The 26,745-nt window shown below is 43.2% G+C and overlaps 2 protein-coding genes across 14 annotated transcripts in view; one reads left to right on the top strand and one right to left on the bottom strand.

Annotated features, from left to right (window-relative positions):
- CEP70 (centrosomal protein 70) overlaps positions 1 to 1,147 on the bottom strand; it is a 28,160-nt gene extending 27,013 nt beyond the window's left edge. The window contains exon 1 of one of the 6 annotated variants that reach the window (XR_008306485.1): positions 464 to 1,143. The gene's annotated coding sequence lies outside the window, so the exon portion shown is untranslated. Of the gene's footprint in view, positions 1 to 166; positions 437 to 463 lie in introns of those variants that run through there. The other 5 variants (XM_053247648.1, XM_053247682.1, XM_053247666.1 and 2 more) reach the window with 5 other exon arrangements.
- On the top strand, positions 410 to 24,693 carry FAIM (Fas apoptotic inhibitory molecule). 8 transcript variants are annotated; one of them, XR_008306521.1, is made up of 7 exons: positions 2,736 to 3,068; positions 11,867 to 11,965; positions 12,745 to 12,868; positions 17,244 to 17,472; positions 21,547 to 21,596; positions 22,746 to 22,845; positions 24,243 to 24,380. XR_008306521.1 is itself a non-coding variant. In XM_053247790.1 (6 exons), exons 2-6 carry the CDS (start codon positions 11,922 to 11,924, stop codon positions 24,390 to 24,392), a joined length of 597 nt encoding a protein of 198 aa, XP_053103765.1. In that variant the 5' UTR covers positions 2,741 to 3,068; positions 11,867 to 11,921; the 3' UTR covers positions 24,393 to 24,693. The 8 variants fall into 8 exon arrangements, 7 of the variants coding, with proteins under 7 accessions (XP_053103802.1, XP_053103809.1, XP_053103765.1 ...); XM_053247790.1 differs by lacking the exon at positions 22,746 to 22,845 and having other exon boundaries at positions 2,741 to 3,068; positions 24,243 to 24,693; XM_053247799.1 differs by lacking the exons at positions 2,736 to 3,068; positions 22,746 to 22,845 and adding an exon at positions 3,138 to 3,213 and having other exon boundaries at positions 24,243 to 24,693.
- Positions 24,694 to 26,745: the final 2,052 nt, after the last annotated feature.

The following is a 26,745-nucleotide window of genomic DNA, read 5'->3' as shown; positions in this document are numbered from 1 at the left end:
TCTGTGAATAACAAAGTAACGCCTTTTACAACCGTGCATTTTGAGCCTATCAGTGAGTTTATTTGGGCTGTGTTATAGGGATTGCTGTTATTTCATATTAGTATTTTCATGTTGCAAGCTACTTCTATCTATGTGGGAAGGCGGAACGTGAAGCAAATCAACTAACAATAATTCTAGGCTATAAAACGAAGGAGGCTAATGCAGTCCCTTCAGTAAACGCTTCCGTTGGAAAGGGGCCCAAAATAACAAAGCTCCCAACGCACGTTAACAAAAACAACATCAATGATCACCAAGAAGCTATGATGGATCCTTGTGAAGGTTCCACGCGCCAGTCCCTTTGTACGCCCACACCCTTCGTCACAATGCTCTTCTTCTTTTTCACGCTCCCCCCCACTTCTGAGGAGGTCCCCTTCCTCGCACCAGCAGCACCCGCGGAATACCACCCACTCAACAGATCACTTACTAAGGACCCGGCCCTGTTCTCTCTCCAACAGCGATGGGCTGTGCCTTCCTCCACGGCCGTTAGAGGCGGGCTCTCCGGCTAAGAAGGCTGGGTTGAGCGTCGGAGGCACACAGAGGAGCCGAGCCACCCCCTAGAGGTGGGTTTCTTATCTCCTCCCTTCCTAACGCCTGTTTGCTTCTTGGCTCCGCCTAGGGGGAGCAAACAGATGTAGGACAGAACGGTGCCGGCGTGGAGATTCGGCCTGCAATGTGTAAACATGTGCAAAAAGCCTCTGCATGTGTATTCCGTGAGATTTACTTCCGAGTAAACCCACATTGGAGCAGACGGAACGCTTCTGCTAGTCAAGGATACATTCGCTCGCTTTGTGCGGCCCCCAAATAAAATTTGCCTGAAAGAGACGCTGCGCTCGATCAGGGAAACAACGAAGCTTTTATATTTCTTTTTCGGGCAGTAGATAGATCAATTTTATTACGCTGTCATTCAGACCAGCAATTTTTCTGACAGTAGGCTTTCGCTGTGCTCTGTCGCCTTCTTCAGCTGTCTGCTTTATAGGCATTCAACAGGTGAAGCGTCCGTCATTCGCCGAAAACTGTATCTGTCCAACTTTTCCCACATGAAGCTGTTGGCAAAGGAGATCCTATTAGCAGTGGCTAATCTCCTTTTTTAATGTCCAAGGGGGCTAAACACTCTAGAATCAAGAGCTCCAGCCCTTTATCCTCAATATTCGAAAGCTGCCTATGGTTGCTCAACGGCGAGAAGGAAAAGCATTGACACGCACCGACCTGACTTGGCTCCTATCTGAGCAGACAGGAAGTTTAGTTTGATTTCATTCGGTGTATGAGATTCCTAGAGGTAACTTCCAGTGAAGTCAGTGACTTACTTGAAGTTACTTCTGAGGTAACAAGCATAAGGGGCTAGATAAAAAAAATAAAACAAAATAGGGAATCTCCTATATTTCCTTGGAGTATATTGCACAAATATATTGTGCAAGCCTGTAAAAGTAATGCTATGCAAGATCACACTCTACTCAACTATTTCTAGCCAGAACAGGAGGAGTTAATTATATTCCACTCCTGGTGTGTGTTCACACTGAACACAGTCCAGGGGAAACAAATGTCAGCTACTGCCTGATCTTGGTAAGAGAATTATTCCCCAGAGTGAAGTGATGTTCTGGATGGGGTCACACTTCCCCAGAAGGAACAGGTACGCAGTCTAGGGGTGCTTCTGGATCCAAGTCTCTCCCTGGCATCCCACATTGAAGCAGTGGCCAGAAGGGCCTTCTATCAGCTTCCGCTGATACGCCAGCTGTGCCCGTTTCTTGAGATAGACGACCTCAAAACAGTGGTACATCTGCTGGTAACCTCCAGACTGGATTACTGCAATGCGCTCTATGTGGGGCTGCCCTTGTATGTAGTCCGGAAACTCCTGTTGGTCCAGAATGCGGCAGCCAGGCTGGTCTCTGGGTAATCTAGGAGAGACCATATTACTCCTGTATTGAAGGAGTTACACTGGCTGCCAATATGTTTCCGGGCAAAATACAAGATGCTGGCCATAACCTATAAAGCCCTAAACAGCTTGGGCCCTGGGTATTTAAGAGAACGTCTTCTTCGTCATGAACCCCACCACCCATTGAGATCACCAGGAGAGGTCCGTCTGCTTTTGCCACTGGCTGGTCTGGTGGCCACTCAGGGACGGGCCTTCTCCATTGCTTCCCCCAGGCTTTGGAATGTGCTCCCTAGTGAAATAAGAGCCTCAACATCTCTTGACAATTTTAAAAAAGTCTTTAAAAACACATCTGTACAACCAGGCTTTTAACTGATATTGTTTTAATGTTGTTTTTAGAATATCGTTTTTTAAAATTGTTTTTAAATTACTGTGTTTTAAATTTTGTTTTGTTGTTGTTAACTAACGTTTTATCTTTGTTTTTATCCGGTTGTAAACCGCCCAGAGATGTAAGTTTTGGGCGGTATAAAAATATGTTAAATAAATAAATAAATAAATAAAGTGGAAGTGCCAAAGAGGTAGTTGAAATGAAATTTGCTGCAATCCTGTCTGATCCACTTCCTTGGCAATGTCCTAGTATGGAAAACTGCCGGAGTGGGGCTGACTTCGGATAAACATGCAGAGGGCTCCTGCTGCACACCTTGCTGGAAGAAGAGAAGGTATATAATGGGGGGCGTGTATGGGAGCAGCCAGTAACTATGGGGGTCAGTAGGGGCAGCACCGAAGAGAGAGCGCGTGTCGCGTGAGCGAGCGAGCACGGGGACCTTTCCTAGCTAGATGGCTGAGAGGAATTGGGGGCAGCGGCATCCTTGCAGTAGAGAAGCGTTTGCCCAGAGGCGGCGCCAACGAGGAGAGGCGCCTCGGAGGAAAAGGAGCTGCACGAGGGGGTGGGGAAGGGGCTGAAACCCGCTACCGGGTGACGGAGGCAGGCAGGCGGAGCAGGTGCGCTGCCGGCGGAAGGGAAGATGCGCTGCTGGGCGCTCGGTCCAATCGATGCGCTCCCGCTCGCTTGCTCCAGGCCCGGCCGCCATCTTGGGAACCGGGGCCGCCGGGAAAGCGAGAAGCGCCGTTGCGAGTGAAGGGGCTGCGACGAGCCGCCCAGGTATGAGGGGGGAGCTGGGGGGGGGGGGAAATGGTCCTCCTCCCCCGCCCCACGGCGCTCCTCCCCCTCCCGGTAGGGCTGACCAGGGAGGACGAGCAGCAGGAGCAGCAACTCCTTTCTGAGGTGCTGCGAATATCCCTCCGAGGTACACGCTGCTGCCGCCCGAGGGAAGAGCGGAGTCACCGCCTTCCCTCCTCCGGGACTCGGGAGAAGAAGCGGCCCCGGTGGGAGAAGCGGTCGGTCCTTCTGTCCCCAGCCGCGTATGCGTGGCGGCTCTCCTCGGTGACACCACGGCAGGTGGACGCGGCCCTTCTCCCCATGCCGGGCTCTCACACTCTGCTGCTTCTCTGGCTCTCCTGTTTCTAACTCGGATCTCAGGGTCCCTACGTGTTACTCTCCAGTAGGGAGAGGCCCTCGCCCCCCAATTGATCCAGATTAACAACCACCCCCTCATTTTCGCATTGACTAACGGTGTCTTAATTATCCCCTTCGCCTATAAGTATGAATCGAAAAGTGGGTGGACTGGTTAAAAAAGGCCGGCGTGAGGTGGCTAATCCGGATTAAGGGATCGCGTGCATCATGTATATACCCTAGAAACAAATCCTGCCTACTGTGTTCAATCCTTGCCATCCCATAGAAAGCAGATTAAATAATACAAGTGCAGTTCGTGGCTGCCTGAACTTACTGTTAATCACCCTTCCGTAGGCAGGGACCAATTTGTTGTTTATGCAGAAGTGGGAGTCAAACCACAAGAGTGATTATGATCCACCTGTACTAGTTATTTCAGGTTAACCAAGAATAAAGCAGCATCCATTTGCAAAATGACTATACATCTAGATAATACTCTCTCCTTTACTTACTGTATTTTCCTGAATCCAAGACTAGTTTCCCCCAAGGTTTTTTTAATATTATAAATTGATAGGTCGTCTTAAATTCAGAGTTTTGTTCCTTTTGAGTAAATGCATGTATAACCTGTATTTAACTTCTGCTTTTTGAGGGAATCATCTTAAATTCAGAGTCATATTAGATATATAAGGTAATTCCTGCACTAAATAAAGCAGCATTAACATAGAAGGCTTTAAAATGATTCAGAAATGTGTTTAGGCCAAAACTCTGGTGGCTCTTCAGTGGAAGAAACTAACATTTCATAAACTTTGACTGAGCTAAATTAAATTGAATCACTTTTCTCTACCTGTCTGTTATTGGAACTTGTGATATGGATAGGGTTCCTTCCTATCCTTTGACCCAAAGATGTACCCTCCTAAAAACAACTTGAGTCATTGCTGTGGGGCATCTTGCTGCATCTGGCACCTCCAGCACCAAGTTGCAGTCAAGGAAAGATGACCAGTAAAATTGCATGAGGCTTGAATAGCCACAGATTTAAGTTGGATAGGTACCAATGTCATTGGTCTGTAGAGGCCCTTGGAAGTCTTTACATAAGTGCAGTGCTTGTAGGGAGAGCAACCGTGGTCCTTATCTAATGTTTTGGAGAATTTCTGCCCGTTAGAGTACTGATCAGTGGTCTGAGTCCAGATAAGGTAGCATCATATAACATCCAACCTGACAGGCTGTAGCTCTGTGGAAAAACACATACTTTGTGACCCAATGGTCTTTGCAGAATAATGCAGCATCATGTGTTCATATGTTCCCCTTTGAAAGGACGTTGATAGAACATGTGGTCGTAGAGCAATTAATGGGTTTCTTGCAGGGTGGATTTGATTTAAATCATGGGAGTTTTTTTACATAAAGACTCATTCTTGCTCGTATAATCTTAATATTTACAACCAGATTTTGGTCCTCTTCTAGATAGAAAAATTGCCCAAAATAATCTTACAGAAACCTCTGGAAAAGCATGACATTGTGAATGGATTAATGGAATTCATTTACCAAAAAATTTAAACATTGCATATATACAGCCTCATGCTACATAATTAAAAACTAATCCTTATTTCATGGCTATAATGTATCTTAAATAGAAAACTATCTTTAGATAGATTTCTATCTCAAAAAGCATTTTATTTTTAAAAAAATCCAATTTAAATGAAAAAATAGATTTTTAAAATTTTTTTTTAATAAATATTTTATTTATTTATTTTTTATCCACCCTGGTTTCCTGGATGAAGACCCTTTTCAGTTTGACTTCTGATCTGGTTATGGATAGCTTTAGGGGTGTGGGGGTTGGAGGATAGGCGGGGGAGTTCTGCCTTGTGATTCTCCTGTGCTTGCTCTGCGCTATGCTTGCTTTTGTGGACCATGGCAACATATTTCAATATCTGATCATGGCATGGGGGTTGGCATTGCTCCTTTTGTCAGAATAGTCTCAGAACATTGTTATAGGAGATGCATGCTCTGCTCTCCAGGATACCTGATGGGAAGTTCTGCATAGGTTAGTTCTGTCACAGAAGTTATTTAATAGCTCTGTGAAGCTATTAAACAGGCTGGGAGAGAGCAACCTGAGCTTTAGAGTTGGGTGTCATGAATTTTGTGATGATCACTAAGTTTGCAAACAGCTGTCATGGTTCTGAACCAGTGTGTGGAAGTTGCAGTCAGGCAGCTGAAAGTTAAGTCTCTAATGTATTCAGACAAGAAAGAAATGGTGCCGGTTGGGACCCCTGAAGGCCTTGGGAGGATACTGTCATAGAATATTGTGTATGTGTTGGAGTAAATCAGCAACTTGGGCATCCAGCAGCATCCACTGCTGTGTTAGGCTTTACTAAGCCATAAACATCAATGTTTAATTTTGTTTCATAGATTTGTCGATAGGTTTTAATTGACATGAATCATCCTGAACAACTGTGGAAAGGGAGGGTGTGTTGTAAATAATACTAATGATTGACTTCCAAATTTGCTCACCACTCAGCAGTGGGAGGGGAAAGTCAAATGAGATCTTCTGTAATAGTGACTCCTAGGTTGTAATCCTATATACACTTACCTAAGATTAAATCCTATTGAATACAATGGAACTTCTGAGTAAACATGTACAGGTTTGTGCTGTTTAAGAAATATGACATCCCTGAGGCAGAAGGTGTCATGTTATATGGATGTACCCATGCTGTTGATAAGCCACTCTGAGTTGAAGGAGTTTCTGATGATGGAGCAGCACTCCAGTATTGCTTCTGCCAGGGATCAAAAGTTAAGAAGACACAACACAGGGAAAGCAAAATAACATGGGGCAGTAACATGGGTTTTCCCACAGAGTACCACTGATATCATCCATGTTATTTCATCTTTCTGTCTTTCCTTAATTAGGAAGAAAAGCAAATGCTGCCTCTCACCTTTTGGATAAAAACATCCAATCAGCATTACATTGTGTTATACCCTAACTGGCAGAGTGTTGTTTAATCATTGAAAGCTCTTTCGACTTCCTGAGTTACTGAGGACGTGGACATAGATCTAATCGTTGAATGTCAGGTTTAGTTTGTAAGTTTATTGTAGGCTGCCTTGTGACATTTTACTGATTTTTCTGTTAGGATTGTGTGTCCTTGTTCTATTGAACTGGATTGCACATTAGCTGCCTAAGCAATCTAGAACCCTGGTAAGGAATTTTGTTGGAGGGACACTTTGAAGAGGCAGTCGAGAGTTTGGGTTGCTCCTTGACCACTCCCAAGCTCCAGTGTTCTTCTGACTCTCCCTGTCACCATAGCGATTAGATTTGGACATAACATTTGCCTTTTTCAAATATTTTGAAGATCAGCAATGTTCCATTTTTTGCAAGTTCCCTCTTGCAAATGAGTTTTTTTTCTCTTCCACGGCTTCCTAAACTTATTATTATACATTTAACAAAAAATGTTCTCAAAACAGATTACATGGGGGCGGGGTGGGTGGGGGAGGAAGAAGGTGGCTCACTGCCCCTAAAAACTTAACAGTCCAAAAAGAAACACAAGGTAGACCACCAGCAGCAGCCACCGTTTCAGGGGTCAGCAATGTACGGCACATGTGCCAGAAGTGGCATGCAAAATGATGTGTGTGGCACTTGCACAGCTAGTCCAAATTGGATTAGCAGTATAAATGCCACTTAGACTCCTTTCACCTCTGCTGCTGATGTGCTCCCCTGTAGTAATAGGGGCAGCATTCACTCCATCCACCTTTCCTGGGTTTTGTTGGCAGCAGGAAAGCAGAATGTTTGGAATGGTGGGGGGTGGGGGTGGGCAGAGGGGTTGGTGCCTGCACACTCTGATTTGTTCTGGGCTCTGCAGCCCTAAATCTGAATTAACAACACTGGTAAGATCTGCATTTTAATTTTTTAAATTAAGCTTATTAATCATTTTAAAAACATTTTATTTACATGCAACAATATTTTATTTACATGCAACAATAGCTTATATAGAGAGAGGTCTTTTAAATATTAACATGCATGTGAAACCTTAAATTAGAGTGAATAAATGAAGACTTGGCATATCACTTCTGAAAGGTTGCCATTCCTTGCACTAGATGGATGCTGTGCTGGGACTGAATAGAGACGGTTGTTTCCCCCTGCTAAATATATGAGACTTCCCACTTTAAAAGGTGCCCCTTTGTCTTATTAGCTGATATAATTGTAGCCATAGTGTAGGATTACATCAGTATTGTGCTAGCTGTTGGTAGAGCTTAACAAGGATTGCCTCAAAACCACGAGTTACAGTCTGTTTGCAAAGAGTCCCAGTTCAATTTCTGGCATCTCCTGTTAGCAGGGCTAGGAAAGACTTTAGTGAACTGCTGCCAGTTGCAGTAGACAGTACTGAGTCTATCATGATCAGCTCTGCATGTTTGCCACTCACTGTGGACTTCTTAAAAGTTTTTGAAAGCTAGTAACTTATTTGCAAGGCTGATGTAACTTCAAGCTTTGTGAATATAATATAATTCACAAAATATAAAATCCAACAAAACAATTCAATACTTTAGTAGAAGTCTGTGCATCTAAATTATTCATATTTGCTACTGCTTTTATAGTACTGTGATGAAGAAACTTACTAAATTATATTTGACTGTATTTAGTATTGACAGTATTCATATGGGAGGAAGAAAATAATTTCTTCCAGGAAGAACAGGCGAACTCTCAAAAAAGGCAAAGTGCAACTGGCCAGTGCTTCATCCTCAACATCTGGCAGGATGAAGCACTAAATATAAAATTGGCTCCCATAAAAATTTATACCCTGACTGAGTGCCTGCAAAGGTGAGAGGAGAAAAGCAGAGCAGCTCCACACGACCCAGCTGCAAACCAGTGTGCACAAACAGCAGCAGAAGCCTTGCTGTGCCTCTCAGCTCAGCTGGGCTTGTGTATCTGGTCAGCTGTTGATGGCTCATGCAAACCAGGTGCCTTTGGCTTGGCTTGGCTTGCTGGCCAGAGCTTCCTGACTACCGCTTTGGCGCGCTGCATAAGCACTGCCTATTTTCCAGCCATGCTGGAAGAGATTCACTGGACTCAGCATGGGACTTATGCTGCAAAAGAAAGCAGCAACAGCAGTAGTAGTAGAGCACAGCTAGGAGAGAATGGGAACAGGTATGTGAGTGCTCCTCCCCACTCCAGAGCCCCCTTCCCTTCCTCCTTTGCCTAGCCTGCAAAGCCCCCCTCCCCCCCAACTCCATATTGCAAAGCTCGACAGCCCCCGAATGCTGCAGAGCTCCACTCCGTGTCACATCGCAAAGTTGTTGCATGGTTCCAAGCAGAGAGCAGTGTAAATGCAACTACCCTTCAAGTTAGTAAAGCTGTCCAGAACTGCTGCAAGCATGTTTCAAAGCCCCATCTAAAGCCCCATAGCTGCACCCTGCAGAGCTCACCAAACAGCAAGTCCAGATTGCAAAATTTCTTATGGTTCTTCTGTGACCAGAAAAAGGCACTCTGCACAAGCTTAGAATCACTGTAGTCTTTGTTACTTCAGATAGGCCAGGGTTGACCTGTGGTAGGTTTGGGAACTGAGCCCTGGCCTGATGCACTCAAACTCCAGGCTTATTTGTGAAAAGTCCAGTTTTACAAACACTACCATTCTCCTGTTTCACAGGCTCTTTAACACAGTGCAGAACTCCATCCTAATAATAGCTCATTTTTTTCCACTTAATGCAAATTCCCTCTCTCCCCCCCACCATCCCCACAAACACACAGCAAGCAGAATTGGTGGGAGGTGAGAGCAAGGGTGGTAGTGCCAGAATACATCCTGGCTCTCACATTGAAAGTTTTTAGGCAAAGTGACCGTGCTTGAAAAATAGTGAAAATCACTGAACTACTGTCTCATTTGATCATACAGTGGAATGGTCTCACAGAGGAAGAGTTGGTCATCAGCTTGGCAGATGAAAACTCTTGTTACTCAACAAGTAGCTGAGTTTGCTGTGGCTGCCCATAAATTGCATGCAGATTACCTGTCTAAAATAGCAGTGGATTGTAAAGATTGTACTCACCTTTGCTCTTATATTGTCACTGTGTGTGTGTGTGTGTGTGTGTGTGTGTGTGTGTGTGTGTGTATTTATATTTGTACACTGCCCCAAACTTCCATCTCTGGGTGGTTTGCAGCAACATAACACAAATTAAAATAGAAATTAAAACCTTAAAACAATTTTAAGCCACAAGTCTGGTTAAAAAGCTGGGTGAATAAATGTGTCTTTTAAAAAGCTGTCAGAGATGAGAAGGTGCTTATTTCAGTAGGGAGCACATTCCAGAGTCGCGGGACAAGATGGTGGCAACTGCAGAAGAATCTCTCTGTGTGATCTCAGTGGGCAATGGGGCTCATAGTGAAGAAGACATTTTCTTAAATACCCTGGGCCTAAGCTGTTATGGGTTATAAACAGCAGTTTGTATTTTGCCCGGGAACCTTTTGGTAGCCAGTGTCGTCTTTTTAATATAGGAATAATATGGTCTCCTCGAGATGACCTGGAGACCTGCTACATTCTGTACCAACTGCAGTTTCTGCACTACATTCAGAGGCAGCTCCACATAGAGCACATTGCAGTAGTCAAGTCTGGAGGTTAGCAGCATAAGAAATGGATGCAGCTGGTGTATTAGCCGAAGCTGATAGAAAGCATCTCTGGTCACTGCCTCATTCTGAGAGACGAGGGAGAGGTGTGGATCCAGAAGCACTCCCAGACTGCGTACCTGTTCCTTCTGGAGAAGTGTGACCCCATCCAGAGCCGGCAGGTTAAAATTGTCTCCCAAGTTCCGACCCCACACAATAAGCACCTCTGTCTTATTTGGATTCAGTCTCAGTTTGTTATCCCTCATCCAGCCCATCACTTCCTCCAAGCAGGCATTTAAGGAGGTTATGCCTTCTCCTGATGATGACATGGAGAAATAGATTTGGGTGTCATCAGCATATAGGGATGTGCGCGGAGCTGCAGTCCAGTGCCGGGGGTGTGGCTCTTTAAGGGTGGGGGAGGGTGCACTTATCCCTCCCACCCGTGCTCTGTTATTTTCCAAAATCCATGGGGCGGCAATGTACTTCCCTGCCGCCCATCCCCCCATTGTTGGCCGGAAATGCGGAAGTATAGTCTGCGCATGTGCTCACCGTTGCGTGCGCGCCCACCGTACACATCACACACGCAGTGTATGTGGCGGGCAGGCGTAACAGTGGGCACACACGCAGGCTATACTTATGCATTTCTTGCCAACAATGGGGGAAGGGGTGGCAGGGAGGTACGCTGCCGTCCTGTAGATTTTGGAAAATAACAGAGCGCCAGAGGGGGGAAAGCGGCAGGAGGGGTAAGTGCACCTGCCCTTAAACAGCCACTCCCACCCCCCACCCCCCGGTGTCGGACTGGCGGAACCACCAGTTCTTCGAAACGGTTCGGAGGCCCATAAAGGGCCTCCGGACCGATTCTGCGCACATCCCTATCAGCATACTGATAACATCCTACATGATATCTCCTAGCAATTTCATGTAGATGTTAAAGAACATTGGAGACAGTATGGCGCCCTGGGGGATGCCATATAAAAGTTCACATTTTGAAGAACAACAGTCTCCAAGGGACAACATCTGGAATCTGCCCAAGAGGTAGGAGCAAAACCACTCCAAAGCAGTGCCTCCCACTCCCAACTCCCTCAGATGGTCCCGAAGGATACTATGATCGCTAGCACTGAAAGCAGCTGAGAGATCCAAAAGGACCAACAGAGTCACACCCTCTGCCAATTCCCCATTGGAGATCATCCATCAGGCCAACTAAGGCATTCTCCACCCCATAGCCCACCCAAAAGCCAGTCTGAAATGAGTCTAGATAATCTGTTTCCTCCAAGACTACCTGGAGCTGGGAGGCCACCACCCTTTCAGTTACCTTGCCAAGCCATGGAAGGTTGGAAACAAGCCTATAGTTGCCTAACTCTGAGGGATCCAACACAGGCTTCTTCAGAAGAGGTCTAATGATTGCCTCCTTCAGACAGGAAGGCATCCTGCCCTTCCTCAGAGACACATTTATAATATCTACCAGGCCTTCTATAACAATCTCCCTGCCAAATAGTATAAACCATGTTGGACAAGGGTCAAGAGAACAGGTGGCAGTCTGCACTGCTCCAAACAGTTTATCTACATCATCAGGAGTCATGAATTGAAACTGATCTTGTCAAACGTTGTATATTTGAACACCAAGATGCCAGACAGACATTCAAATGACTGAGTTGGTATGTGTGAAAGACTGCTGCAACTTACATTTTGTCCCTTACTTGTATTTTATCTGTAAATCATGTTTTAATTGTAATGGTCTTTGGCTAAAAATAAATAAATAAAATTACTACTACAACTTGAGAAATCAAACCAGTGTTTAAACGGGAAAAATAGAAAAGGACTGCCTCAATAAGCACCCAATAACTGCAGTTTTCAATATTTCTTTTCTGCTACCAGTATTCTGCTTTTTCTTTTCTTGCTGCTAATTGGATTAAAGTCCGTTTTGATTACTATGGCATCCCGTGATGAGATTACTGACTATGAAGATGATGTCAGGTAAAAACTACTCTGCACTGAGACCTTGGAGTGGTAGAGCTGCTATTATCAGCTTGTTCCTTTAACATGTATAGCTACTACAATATGAATGTAAAGAGTTAATTTGGAATGTGTTCAAAAAACCAGAATTTTAACCTACGGGGTTAAAACATATACTTGCAGACCATAGAAGGCATCACAGTGATTTAGTTCACTATGTCAGAGGTCACCACTAAACAGGATTATGGTACACAGATGATAGGTGCTGGAATCTTTTCACACACATAAAAGGTAGACTAATGGTGTATTTGTCTAGCCAGAATAAGAATATACTGGATGGTAGAAAAGGTGACTTAAACAGTGTCTGTAGATGTCACATTGAATTTTCACTCATTTCTGTTCTAGTCTGTGCTGTCTTCTGTGATTTAGAATATTTTGCTTATATTCCATTTTAATTCATCTTGATAGCAGAATATTGTTCTGCCCCTGGTAAGTTAGAAGTTGGAAGGAGAGTACTTTGAGACTAAATTAAAGACTACATAACTACCAGTACATCTCAATTAAGGCCCCAGTTCATGGGGCTGCATAGTGTCTGTTTACTTCCGTTTTAAGTTCTTGAAACAGCTTGGGAGCACCTCAGCCTCCAATGTAGAACAAAGACTTGGTGAGGATGGTTAAGCAGCCTAGTGTACGTGTGCAAACTTTTGCATATGCCAAAATGAGTTCTCTGGATTGTGAAATAAGTGTTGTCCAAATATTCAAATATGGTTAAATTTGTTTTTCTACTTAACTCACTACAGCTACCTAGAAAAAATGACAGACTTGGTGGCTTTCTGGGAAGTAGCTTTAAGTGATGGCATTCACAAGATTGAATTTGAACATGGCACCACCTCAGGAAAACGTGTTATATATGTTGATGGAAAGGTATGTCTTTTACAGAAGATACATACAATATTTGATAAGCTAGCAATAGAATGTTTAGGGTTATCCAAATAAGTGGTCCTTAAGCAATTATTTTTAGCAGATGTGATGCTCTATTAGGTTAATTTTGTCACTGTCCTGCAATTTGAAATTTAAAGTCTTGGACTAGGATCCAAAAATGAGATTCGCTTAGAAAAGTGGTCACTACATGCAATCAGAACTTTGCTCTGTGTTTTTGGTGGAGCAAGCAATTCATACTGCCAGAGGAGTTACTTTTTAAAGGTAAGCAGGGCTGGCTCAAGCCATTGGCCAGATTGGTCTAGACAAGGGGCATCAAGGGTTAATGGCTATCAAAAAGCGCCAAGCAGACCTCCAACATCTACAAGCAGACCTCCAACATCTCACTCCACAACATCTAACAGACTTTTCCTTCACCAATTCCTTAATCTTATCTGACACAGGAGATAGGGACACTTTGCATCTCACCACCCAGAGGGGAGGAAATTAGAATACTCTTTGAACTAGGACAGGTGCCCCCTCCCTCATGGCTTTAGAGCTAGAGGACAATGGCCTGGCCAGTTTTCACCCTTTTTCATTTGCAAATGGATGTTCCACTGGGAGAAGCTGTAGTGTAGAGATTAACGCTCTCTCAGCCAAGGACCTGCCTACTGATAGACTAAGGTAAAGCTTAGTGCTAGTCAGTTAGTAAATGCTTTTTGTATTTTCTTTTAAATTCCAGTGTGCCTTTTTAACTTCCAATTTCAACCTACTTTCTCCCAATTCCTTATTCTGTGTGCAACCCTTGTTTCTTAATAAAGTTCAGATACTTAGAAGTGGCTCTGGCTGTACAGTGCCTGTAAGTCCCAAGCTGGACAGTTCTAGGTTGTTGAAGCAGTGTCTAAGTCTGATCAGTGGCTTAGATAGTCTTCAACTGGTGACAGCCTACCTTGAAGGAGCGGTGTGCGCCTAGATTTGGGATCAGAGCAATCTCTCTACTGAGGGCAGAACCCAGGAAAGCATAGAGTTACCCCCATTTCTTCACAATTGGCTGGCAGTGGGTGAGATCAAAATTGAATTGTTTTGCAAGAACTTTGCTAGTAGCTGGCTGAGAGCCAGAACCAGGTTGCACAGAAAAGGTGAAAAGCAGTAAATAAACACACAGGTGAACTGGGCTACTGATCCTGCTGTACTTCATCCAATATATTATTCCTTCTCTTTCTCTCTCCCCCTTCGCCACAAGCAGACCTAATACCGTTAGTCAGGGTATTAGGAGTCAGTTTGGAGGATTCAGTAAGGTGCAGATCCCTGCTGGGGCCCTTCCTGAGCAAGCCACCCCATCGGGCCCAAGAAGCTGCCCTGACCTCAAATATAAACTGCCCTGAAGGGCGGTATAAAAGTTTTGATAAATAAATAAATAAAATAAGAATTGAACAACTCTCAACAAGACTGCCTTGTGGGTGTTCGCATCACAGATTCAAATGCCATTCCCTCTGAGCATCAGAAAAGCATAATTATAAAAGGGAAGGTGGAAAGGGGATGGAGAGACTGTGGCGCTGACATTACCTCCGTGCATGAAAGCCTTGTAAGACCAGAGATGATTGTGCCTGAGAGAAGTTGTACAGTTAAACCCTTTGAAAGTGCAGTGGTGCACCTCTCGCTTGCCAGTATTTGCCTAAAATACCGGGACGGGGAGGGTCCCTGGTCAGTTTCTGTGCACAAGGATTTACAAACTCTTGTTTTGATTGGAAATGATCCGCCTGTGTCAGTGTGGTCACATGCAGCCAGGCTCAAGCAAGCTTTAATGAGATGGCACCTAGGGATCCAGAAGCGCCGCTCTCAGACCCACCAAACCTCATTGAGGACCAGCCATTTGCATCGCTCTCAAGCACCAGGGATGCCATGCAAAAGGAAACACCAGTGCCCAGGGTTAACCCAGGGACCAATCCAGTAGTGAAACTAGAGGATCTTACCGTCCAGATCTTGCCAAATTGGGGAGCAGAGGAACATAGTGCAGCCAGCCCAGAAGATGCACATGAGGTCTGCTTGTGGCAAAGGGGGAGAGAGAAAGAGAAGGAATAATATATTGGATGAAGTACAGCAGGATCAGTAGCCCAATCTACCAAGGATGTTTGTGAGGGTGAGCAGGGACTGGGGTGGCTGCTGCGCTATCCCTAGCAGCAGCAGCAATGGCAGAGGGTAAATGCCTGGCTTTTCTGGAGCACAGCGCTTGGCCAGCAGCTCCCAACCTTCTCTCTTTCTCTCTCTCTGTATACCGTGTTTCCCCGAAAATAAGACAGTGTCTTATGTTAATTTTAGCCCCAAAAAATGCACTAGGGCAATTAGCGGTACATCAGAAATTACTGCTAGGTCTTACTTTTGGGGTAGGTCTTACTTTCGGGGAAACAGGGTATGTACGATGAATATTTATATACCGCTTTTCAACAAAAGTTCCCAAAGAGAAACCGCTTTGGGAACTTTTGTTGAAAAGCGGTATATAAATATTCATCATATTTGTATGTAGTGTACAGACTGGCTCTGCAGCAGGAGTTGTAGTGGCATCATCAGGGGGTGGGGCTTGGTGACATCAGATATGGGGCTGTGGCTTGGGGGCACCAGGGACTCTTTTGGCCAAGGGCACCAAAACCCCTTGAGTCAGCCCTGAAGGTAAGGGTAGCTCTGTGGCAGTGGAGACTACTGCAGCAACCAGCAAATGCCACAGCTCTCTCCTGCATCTGCATATCCATTCTTTAGATCGCAGCCTTGATTGTAGTTAATTGCTAACGAAGCACGGATGTAGCACCAGTGCTTCTGAAGAGTGGCAGACTAATGCTGCTTGGTGCTTGTGTAGGAGGGGAGGGAGACAAATTTAAACAATCTCCCCTTCCCCTTGCAGCACTCTGTGCCACCTGGAAATATATTTGTAGGTGGCATGGAGCACTTTGGGTTGTTGTTGAAATCCACCGCCCCCACCTCCAACCCACTGAAGCACTGTACCCATAGCACCAATGCTTTGTTAGTCTGGATGTCGCCACTGTTCTGGACAGAATCAATGATAGCATGTAATTTCCCATTACGATGCCAACAGTAAAGATTAGACTTTGATAACATGTGACACGCGATCCTGATGTGTGTCTTGCCTTCTAGAGACAAGGGAGAGAAAAAAGAGACCCAAGGTGTTATCTCCACAATTTTCATATGCCGGCTCAGATGTGAAATTGTATGCAAACATTTAAGTATGGTGTGATGAACCAGACTGGGGTTTTATGCACTTAACTTATGCACCCCGTCTCAGTCCACTCCTTAGAACTCTCAGTAGAGCTGCCACCAGCCTCTTGTGGGAGAGATGCTCTTTATATTCTTCCCTATTTAGCCCAGAACAAGGATGAACTCAAAATCATATTTAAAATGTCTCAAATGACATTAATGTAGCGTGAAGCTTAAAGTGGGCATCATGGGTGAGGCCAAACTGAACAATGTTAGCACAGAGTTTAAAGTAATTAAAAGTCTAGTTTATTTAATAAGTATAAAAGGAACCATTTACATGCAGTGAAAAGTAATGTTAAATATTCATAATATAGCAACAAGGCACCTTCTTCATTCTGCCTGATGCTAGGCAGGAGGTGAGCGGATCTTAGTCTGAAGTTCAGAAATGAAAAGCTTGCGCCATGAATGGAGCTTTCCACCACCCAGGAGCAGAGTAGCTTTCTGCATGCTCTCTGGAGCTATGCAGCCAGAATCTTGAGACTCCCTCAAGAAGCCAGAACTCAGAAGAACAGCAAACATTCAACAACAGACAAAAACTGGCCTTAGCTTTTATAAGAAAAGATGTGGTTTTCCCTGTCTGACAAGTAGAACTCAACTCAGAAAGGGATGTGTTAATTGAGAAGTTACCCATTTATCATGCACCATTCGGCCTGGATGTTGTGGGAAATGACTTGGGACAGCTGGGCCATTATCCTCTGGGCAATGCAACCCCAACGTTTAGAAAGCAATTTACTTGATGTTCACAGATTCTGCCAGAAAATGGGGAACTGTTTTATATGATGTAAATCACCCACTTTTGGCTTTTTTGTGACAGTCAGGAAATTACACGGGAGTTACCGGATAAACAACAGAGAAGTCTCACAATGGAATTTAGACTAAAGAAAAGTTCTGGTGTGTGTTTTAAAGAAGGCTTTGAACTGAAGAAAGGCTGTTTTCATGGCAGATGAGATGTACAGTAGTCGTCAAACTTAGTGTAGACATTACACCGGAGACTATGTTCCCCACTGCCCCAGGCCAATATTACAAAGTAAAACAACCATTTCACATCTGCCCTTGTTTTGAGCATTGAAGCAAATATACCAATTTCTATTAATACCAGTTTTCTTTTCTTCAGGAAATAATGAGAAAAGAATGGATGTTCAAATTAGTGGGGAAAGAGACATTTGTTGTTGGAGCAGCCAAAACAAAGGCTACTATTAACATTGATGCAGTCAGTGGCTTTGCATATGAATATACCTTGGAAATTGATGGGAAAAGCCTCAAGAAGTACATGGAGAACAGATCAAAGACAACAAACACTTGGATAGTACATCTTGATGATACAGTTTGTAGGGTTGTATTAGGTAGGTTATTCTTCTGTAGTACTAGAAGTGCTTTTTGTATGTTTGTGGACTGACATTCTGTGCAAAATTCTGTGTTTTAATGAAGAGCGCTTGTGTGCAAATGTGCAAAATTGCGCAATTCGGTTTGTTTTATTTATTTATCATATTTATATACTGCCTGATGTGCTTCCTTACAGTGTGTACAAAGTTAAAATACAAGTATAAAACAAGATTAAAAGATTTAAAAAATATATGATATAAAACAAACCATTTAAAATTAATTAATTGAACACTTGAGAAAACAGATGTATCTTGAGGGTCTTTTTAAAAACAGCCCGAGATGGAGAAGCTCTGATTTTGGTAGGGAGAGCATTCCAGAGTCCCAGGGCAGCCACAGACAAGGCCCAGTCCCGAGTAGCCACCAAACAAGCCAGTGGTAGCTGAAACCGGACCTCCCCAGATGATCTTAATAGGCGACAGGGTTCATGACAAAGAAGGAGCTCTCCTAAATATCCTGGACCCAAGACATTCAGGTCTTTATAGGTAATAGCAGCAAAATGGGTGAGACCGTGCAAAAATAATGGTAATGATAGCAATAGGAATTGATAACACTCCCAAAACATACAGCACTATCAAAACTCTTGTTCATAAGAAGAATCCAACCTATGCATTATTATGACAAAATCCAAACACTTTCAATGTTGTGAAAATATCCATTATTATTTTTTGAGTATATACAAAAAAAAGACCTCAAAGGGTTTTTGATATACAAATCACTTAAACTTTCACTGCATAAATACAATGAGTGTGAGTAGTACATAATGAACGTCAGTCCTGAACATCCAAATAATCAATTGGTACAGGAGAGTCTTGTTCTCAATGAAAAAAACTGCAAAAGTTCCAATTGCAAAAGTTGTAAGTGCAATAGCTGGTCAGCAAATCTGTACACAATTGTCTATCTGAAGCAGAGCTGTCTTGTTCTTCATGAGAAAAAAACCTGCAAAAGTTCCAATTGCAGAAGTTGCAAGTGCAATAGCTAGTCAGCAAATCTGTACACAAATGTCTGTCTAAAGCAGAGCTGTCTAAAGCAGAGCTGATGGGCAAACCCGGGAAATTCTCCAGCCCATTTCGAACATTCTTCATCAGAGCTGCAAAGCTTCTGGAAATGTGAGCATAAGAACAGTTCTGCAGCTGATTACATCATCTAACAAACATCATAATATTATCCAAAACCTCCCCTCTATACGCCCATTAACACATACCCATTTCCTCCGAAAGTATTTTTTGGAGAGCTCTATCCTCCTACATCTCACTCCGGGAAAACAAATCATTCAATGACTAGTTAGTTCATGGGGCTTTGTGTTATATAGCCCGCTAATTGAAGGCGCGGTGATTCACAGGGAGTAACATGTTAATCGTACTGAGTGATTAATTACATAAACAAAACAGCTGCAGTCTGTTATTCATAAAGTAAATCATTCACATTGTCGGCACACTTACGTTGATACTATTGTCAGCACAATACACCAATCTGTTGTTAGCTCTTACTTTGGGAGAACAAATGCCGATAGCAATAATTGTTGATCTGCTGGTAACTCTTATTTTAAAAAATAAGTACATATAACAGTAGTTGTTGACCTTGTCAACGGAATGTAGTATCGAGACAGCATTGCTGTTGATTCTTACTTTAAAAAAAACAGCTATGATTACTGATTGTTGACATTCCTAACAAAATACATTGACCAGTAGCATGCTATAGTCAATCTGCAATAATCTACTGTTAGTTCACACTTTAAAAACAGCCATCTATAAACGCATTTGTTGACATTCCCAAAAAAATTCAATAATCAACAGATTATACTGGCATACAGACTATAGTTCCCAAATTCATATATCAGAATAAAGTGTGCCCACTTTTATAAAACAAGATGGAGTGTAACACTCTCATTTTACATATGTTATAGTATATCTACTTTATCGGTCATCAGCAATGACCTTAAACATAATGCTTAGCTCACAAAAACCATGAAATTTGCCAGTAAATAGTAACATGATTCTAATTGTTACAGACTGTAATAATCAGCTTGATATATATCACAAAAATATTGTCCCAAAATTATTGCCACAAAGCTCCTAGAAAATATGTGATATTGTCATCCTGCAAATTGTTAATAACTCTGCTCAAAATACCAATTCCATTAGGGAAGTGTTATCATATCCTTTGCAAAAATTGTTTTCCAAAACATAAGTTGAGTGTCAAAGGCAAGGGAAATGCCACAAAAAAAACGTCACTCAAAAACCTAGCAGCAGCCAATGCAGTTCTTTTAAGATTGGTTTTATATGGTCTCTTCGGGTTATCGCAGAGACCAACCTGGCTGCTGCATTCTGTACCAACTGTAGTTTCAGGACTACGTACAAAGGCAGCCCCACGTAGAGTGCATTGTAGTATTCAAGACTGGAGGTTACCAGCATATGTACTAGAGATGTGCACCAATTTATTTTGGCACCAGGGGTTCCCTTAAGTGGAGGTGGGCAGGTCCTACCTGCCCCTTCTCGAAGCCTCCACCATCCTGCATTGCCCCATCACAGTGCTGTTCTCAGAAAAACATGAAAGAGGCAGCCCATGCCACTGTCGTCTTTAAACCATCCCACTGTGGAGACAGGATGCTTCCCCCAGCATCCCTCACATGGTGTTGGCAGATGCCACGTGAGGGATGCTGGGGGAAGCATCCCGTCTCCGCGGTGGGACAGTTTAAAGAAGACAGCAGCTCAGGCTGCTGCTTTCACGGGGATGCTTTTCTGAGAACAGCGCCGCAATAGGGTGGCAGAGGCTTCTACTAGGGGCAGGTACGACCTGCCTGCCTCCTTTTACAGGAACCCCTTGCCCTGCGTCAAAATGTTTCATCTACAGGGAGCTGAATCATTTTGGCGCCTCCTCAAAGAGACGCCAAAATGATTCGAGCAAATCCCTAATATGTACCACTGTTTTAAAGTCATTTTCCTCCTGCAATGGGCATAGCTGACATATAAGCCGAAGCTGATAAAAAGCGCCTCTGGCCACTGCCTCAGCTTGAAAAACCAGAGAGTTTTGGATCCAAGAGCACTCCCAAGTTGTGTACTTGTTCTTTCTGCTCCATCCAGAGCAGCCAATCTGTGTCTCGGGTCTTGACCCCCCACAGTCAGTACCTCAGTCTTATTTGGATTCAATTTCTGTTTGCTATCTCTCATTCAGCCCATTACTGTCTCCAGGCAGGCATTTAGGGAAGTAATGTCATTACCTGATGAAGTTGATTGGGAGCAATAGATTTGGGTGTCATCGGTGTAGTGATAACACCCTGCCCTGAACCACCTCCTGATCTCTCCCAGCTGTTCCATGTAGATGTTCAAGAGTATTGGAGACCATACTGAGCTTTATTTCCGATGGCCATCCATCATGCAGCTCCTTTTACACGTTTGCATAAAACTGCACTTGTGCACACATTTCATTAAAATGCAGATAGAATTGTGTGCAGTGTGTCAGCCAGTATGTTTTGTTTGTTCAGTTGTACTGCGCTACTCTCTGAACAATGCTGGTAGGTTGTTTATCATGACCCTTCTCTTTGGGACAAACTGCAAAGCAAGTCCCACCCAAGTGTGGAAACATTCTAGAATTTGAGCAAGGCCTTTTTGATGAGGGAAGAATTTTGAGAAATATTGTAAGCTTTAATAAATGATTGCTTTGTTTAGCTACTGTATTATTTATGACATGCTACTGGTTTTATGGTGATGTACTGAGAATATTTGTCTGTGGGTGTGGAGGATCCACCCCGCTGTGCTACCACTTGTCATGGCCCAGTCTTAGCCTGTCCCCTGACTTTCAAGTTCATCTGCTGCCACCAAGTAGGCTTTTGGCTTACTGCTGAATCTACTACAACAGCCCCAGATTGTTTCTTCTTGTTTGTAAGTGATCTCCGCCCTTCAGAGAGCTTCCACTCTCTGCTAGTGATTTCACAGCCTGGATCTGAACATAACTACAATTATAGTTAAACTGTCATAGTAATGTTTATGTAAAATATAGTATTATAGTCTTTGTGGTCTCTCTCTCTCTCTTTACAGAAAAAGATACAATGGATGTCTGGTGCAATGGTAAAAAAATGGAAACAGCGGTATGTAGCTTCCAAAAGTCTTCCTTTCAGGAAAACAAGAATGTAACAGTTAAAAGAACAAACTAACTTACCAATAATAGGCATTATCAATGATATCTTCTCTCTCAGACTGTGGAACTAGGACAATTAAAGGGGGATTTTTTCCTAACTCTCAGATTTCTATATCAGTCCCATAATCTGTCTTGAAATCTTTGCTCTTTAATCCTGGGTGTATGGAGGGAAGACACTCTGCACTTAACAGTAATGCAAGAAATGCACTCTGCAGTTAATGGTGGCAAAAAGAAAAAAGCATTCTGTACATGTGTTGGCAGCATTGTTAGTTATTCTTGGGCTCAGCCTGACAACAAATTCCAGGGCAGATCTCTTCCACAAATGAAAGTCTAGTCTTCAACCACAACTCTGCTCTCAAACCAGACTATCCTATCCTTGGGGCCAAAGACCTGCAGTGTCAGATACAGAAAGTGTTCCTTAGTTCCCCGCTAGTATCCCACCCAAACCCGAGCTTCAACCTCTTCATTAGTTAGCAGCAAAGTTAGAAGAAGCCTCCAACTTCCCCACACACCCATGTAGTTTGCTCACGTTAATAGCTTGATAGGGTTTGAGGGTTTGTTAGTTGGCAGCAAAGTTAGAAGTAGGAGGCAGAATAAAGCCAGCAGAATAAGCTGCAGTATATCTGCTCCATCAGCTGTGGTGGCACAGTGGGGAAGCAGCTTGCCTAGGGAGTAAGAGGCTGTTAGTTTGAATCCTATCCAGTATGCTTGCCAGACTGTGCCTAGTAAATATATATTTGTGGTCACCCATATTGGGCAGCAGCAGTAAAGGAAGGTGCTGGAGGCAGATGTTCACTTCAGTGACAATGGCAAAGGCATCATCATACTGTGTGGGAGAAAGTAAACCACTCCTGTATTCTAACATGAAAGCCACATGGCTCTGTGGTCACCAGGAGTCGACACCGACTCAGTGCCACAATCTTTCCTTTTTTCTTTATATCTGCCCCGCAGAAGCTCTGGATAGTGATGTCATAATCTCAACAGCCAATGGGGTGCATTTTCTCCAGGATTGAAGTTTTCAGCAAATTTTAAAGTACTTTTTTTAGGAAAACAATAACAAACCTGATTCTTTTTTCTAACCTGATTCTTTTTTCTATAGCTTTTGTATGAGTAACACTTGACAACACACTGAGTTCTGAAATTTAGGGAAAAGTTTTGCTAAAATTCCCTAAAATAAGAAAATGCATGCCTCCACCATTGTGAGTATCCCAGAAATGCCTTTTTAAAAAGAACCCCAATTTTTAAATTGTTTATTGAATAAGAATAAGACAATTTAATTGTTTATAACAATAATAAGATACACATCTTCCAAACTCCACAAGCTTTCTCAAAGACCTCTTTAATGCATAAATAAAAAACATAAAACAGATGTTCAAAGTTAGCAGACGTTTCGATGTGACACATTAGTTTTGGCGCTATACACTAGTGTCTGAAACTTGCTCTTAAATACAATAACTCTGCATCATGTCTCAGCAAAACTAACAACAATTAGCCAATCTTGTTACAGTATCAATGTCAACCAATCCTGTTACAAAAACCCCAATGTCTCATAATAAGGAGGGAGAGAATGAAAATACACACCCTCTCTCAATAGCCAATGGATTTTTTAATTTTTATTTCTTTTTGGATTTTTGGAGAGCAAACTTAGTAACATGGAAGTAGCTTGACATAGGTAAGCAGTGGATGAAAACCTCCAAAGCACAATATGCTATGAAAAGGTTGCATTTACTATAAAATTAATATTTGCAATTAAAAGGAAGTTTAAAAATAAATATAAGCATAAGTGGTAGATAGGACAAGATTTCTTGGCGGGCAGGGGGAGTGCAATTTTGCTGCATAGAAAGGCTTTTTAACCCGTGAGGGAAAAGATTGAAAAACTAACCAACCTTAGAGTAGGTTTTCAAATTCTATGCAAGCACACAAATAAATTCCCTTGTCTTATGGTAGTTTGCTAAGCAGCGTCCTCCTTTGCTAAGCAGGGTCCTCCCTGATTTGTATTTGAATGGGAGACTACATGTGTAAGCACTGTAAGGTATTCACCTTAGGGGAGGAGGCTGCTCTAGAAGAGCATCTGCATGTTTGCATGCAGGAGATTCCAAGTTCCCTCCCTGGCATCTCCAAGATGGGGCTGAGAGAGACTCCTGCCTGCAACCTTGGAGAAGCCACTGCCAGTCTGTGTAGACAATACTGAGCTAGATAGACCAATGGTCTGACTGTATAAGGCAACTTCCTAGGTTCCTATGACTGGGAATACACATCTAGCTAGCTACCAGTGTGGGACAAGGTTTCTTCTCAGCAAATTGAACATGCTCACATACATATAATCAAACTGGTGGTTTGCACTGGGGGTTTTAAGCCTTGGAAATATGGAGCTAATCAGTTTAGTTGACCAAACCTTACATCTGCCCATGTATGTCCTTTCCATTACATCCTTAACTTTGAACAGCAGTATGAATTTTCCAGTAGATCATGGCCACTTTGGAGACTATTTGAAATAACCCTTTAATGGCTAATTAACACTTGCAGTATTTGAATCCATTTGGACAGCTTTTAAATTTACTTTTTTTCTCCCCCACCCCCCACTTTTCTGTACCAGGGTGAATTTGTAGAAGATGGGACAGAAACACATTTCAGCATTGGAGCACATGACTGTTGTATTAAAGCTGTTAGTAGTGGGAAGAGAAGGGAAGGAATTGTTCACACTCTCATTGTGGAGGATAGAGAAATCCCAGCAACTTTACAATAGCCTTCAGTTATTTTGACTGTTACAGCTAATCAAGATCAGGGATTTTCAATTACTGTGGTAATTGACAACTTAACATGTACTTCTTGGTACGTTTAGTTTTGCTGTGTTTAATTTTCTAGTTACTGTATATGAAATTTATTGGAGGACCAGATGAGAATGTAAAATTATGTAAAACCTCAAGCATTCCTAGTTATTTTGTAAATTATATACATATATATTATATATATTATATTAAAGAAGACTTTGACTAATGTAGAAATTGTTTACATGGGAAATTTTAATAAAATAAAAATGAAGAAGTCGTGATTTGTGTTAATTTAAATGTTAGAATGTCTGATTGTGTGTGTGTGTGTGTAATGCAGTTTTCTGAATATTTATTAAAATAAAATTTTAACAAACATTTTTGGAACCACACTGATCAACAATACTTGGAACAGGATTCATCTGCACATATAGCAGGTCCTTTCTCCCTGGTTAGCCTTGAGTTGGCACAATTTCCCAGTCATGACTTCCTATGAGAAGCTTATACATGCCTCCCATGAGGAGGAAGACATGGACTTCTTGTAACAGGCCATGGCTAGGGTACATGCTAAGAAAGTCTCACTTATTTCAGTGGTTCTTAGACATTATTAACTCAATTTTGATCCTGCTCATAGACTTTTACATGACCTTTTTGAGCAAATAAGTTGTGGATTGCAGCTTCAGTATATGTGCCAGTCAGTACATGTTTAAATAATGCATATTAGTATTTAATGAGGCAATAACGAATCAAACAATACATATTTTTATAATTCCACATGGAAAAGGCAGGTTTCTTGCCTGTGTAACTGTTTCTTCGAGTGGTCTTCTGTGCAAGCACATTGAGTTTGTGCCTGCTCAAAATTTTCCATTTTGCAGCATACATCCTTTGAGTGGATGGTTTCTTGGCAGCCCTCAATAAGATGCTGCACCTGGGCACTACAATCCTTTATGCTTTTATCTTCCAGGCCATGAGGTGTAGAGAGTTGACATTGGGGTAGAGAAGGTGGCTGTGGTCCAATGTCAGTAGATGCAGAACTGAAGGCAAGTGTTCTGAGACAGGTGCAGAAGGGTGGTGAACCATGCTTGCTTGGCCACCAGGGGGTGACTAAAATGCGGAGTCCCTGTAGGACTCTTCGGATGAGGTGTATCAGCTGTAAGATGCAGAGGAAACATTGACCCCAGTTCAGGAGGAAAGCATCGCCTTTGGGTCCACCTCTTAAATTGCACGTTCTTGGAGGTAGCAAAGAGGTGTAGACAGCGTGATGCCCATCTTCAGAAGACACCCTGCAGAATCTCAGGACCTTCCAGCCTCCACTTGTGAGAAAGGGACTCCTGTCGGCTCAGAGCTTCCGCGAAGGTATTGGACTTCCCTTGGATGTGAACTGCCAGTGGCCATATCTTCCACTCTAGGCACCATGACCAGAGCAGCATCATGAAGTGAAGCAGAGATCTTGATGCTGTGCCTCCTTGGCAATTTATATAAGAGTGGGCCGAGGTGCAGAGGGCTGAGGCACAGACTCAGTGGGAATCATATGCTTTTTCTTTTTAAGGTGGTTCATCAGTAGTAGTGGTCGTTTTAGGTACTTTTAAAAGTAGAAGGCTTCTTCCTCTTCAGTATAGAGGAGGTTCTGGATGCCGATGGTACAGTCTTGGATGTCTCTTCCCTCGCCCCCGCCCCCACCTCCCAGTATCAACTGTATAGGGACTGAGAAAGGCCCATCTGCACCTGGGTTAGGAGCAGGGGTAACCACTGAAGCCTAAACTGGGACAACATGAGGGGCAGGTGCCAACATTTTCACAAATCTGCCTGCGTTTGAAGGCTCCTGTACCGGCAATTTTCGGAGCAGAGGTCGTCACCAAGGAAAGAGCTGGGGGCAGAACCTCACCTAGCTTTGCCTGCATCAGCAGCACTGATTTGCCCTTCACCACAGTTCCTGCTGTGAACAAACTTGTCTGAAGCCCTTGTTCCCAAAGTAGAGTGCAGGGAGAGGGCCTGCTCAGTAAAGCCGTGGCCAATAAGGCAAGAGTCTATGTTCGGGGAGACTCTCCCAGACAAGACAGGCAGAGAGAGGGGCTGCCTGAAGAGGGGATCTTAGCAGTGCGTTCCGTGCAACATTTGAACGTAACGTTTGTAGCCATAGGAGGCCAAGTAAGGAAAAACGGGAGGTGGGGATGCTGCACGAGGTAAGAATAAGCAAAATGAACAGGAGGAAATATATAGACAGAGTAAGTAGACAGAACAATCAGTGATCAAATAAAAAAATGATAGGTAATTCAGCAATCCATTTACAAATTTGTTGATGACAGGGAAAGCTGGAGGAAAGAACCAAGG

The sequence above is a fragment of the Hemicordylus capensis genome, chromosome 1 (assembly GCF_027244095.1).
Source record: "Hemicordylus capensis ecotype Gifberg chromosome 1, rHemCap1.1.pri, whole genome shotgun sequence".
In the NCBI taxonomy this organism is placed as follows: domain Eukaryota; kingdom Metazoa; phylum Chordata; class Lepidosauria; order Squamata; family Cordylidae; genus Hemicordylus; species Hemicordylus capensis.
This window is presented reverse-complemented; position numbering and strand designations above follow the sequence as displayed.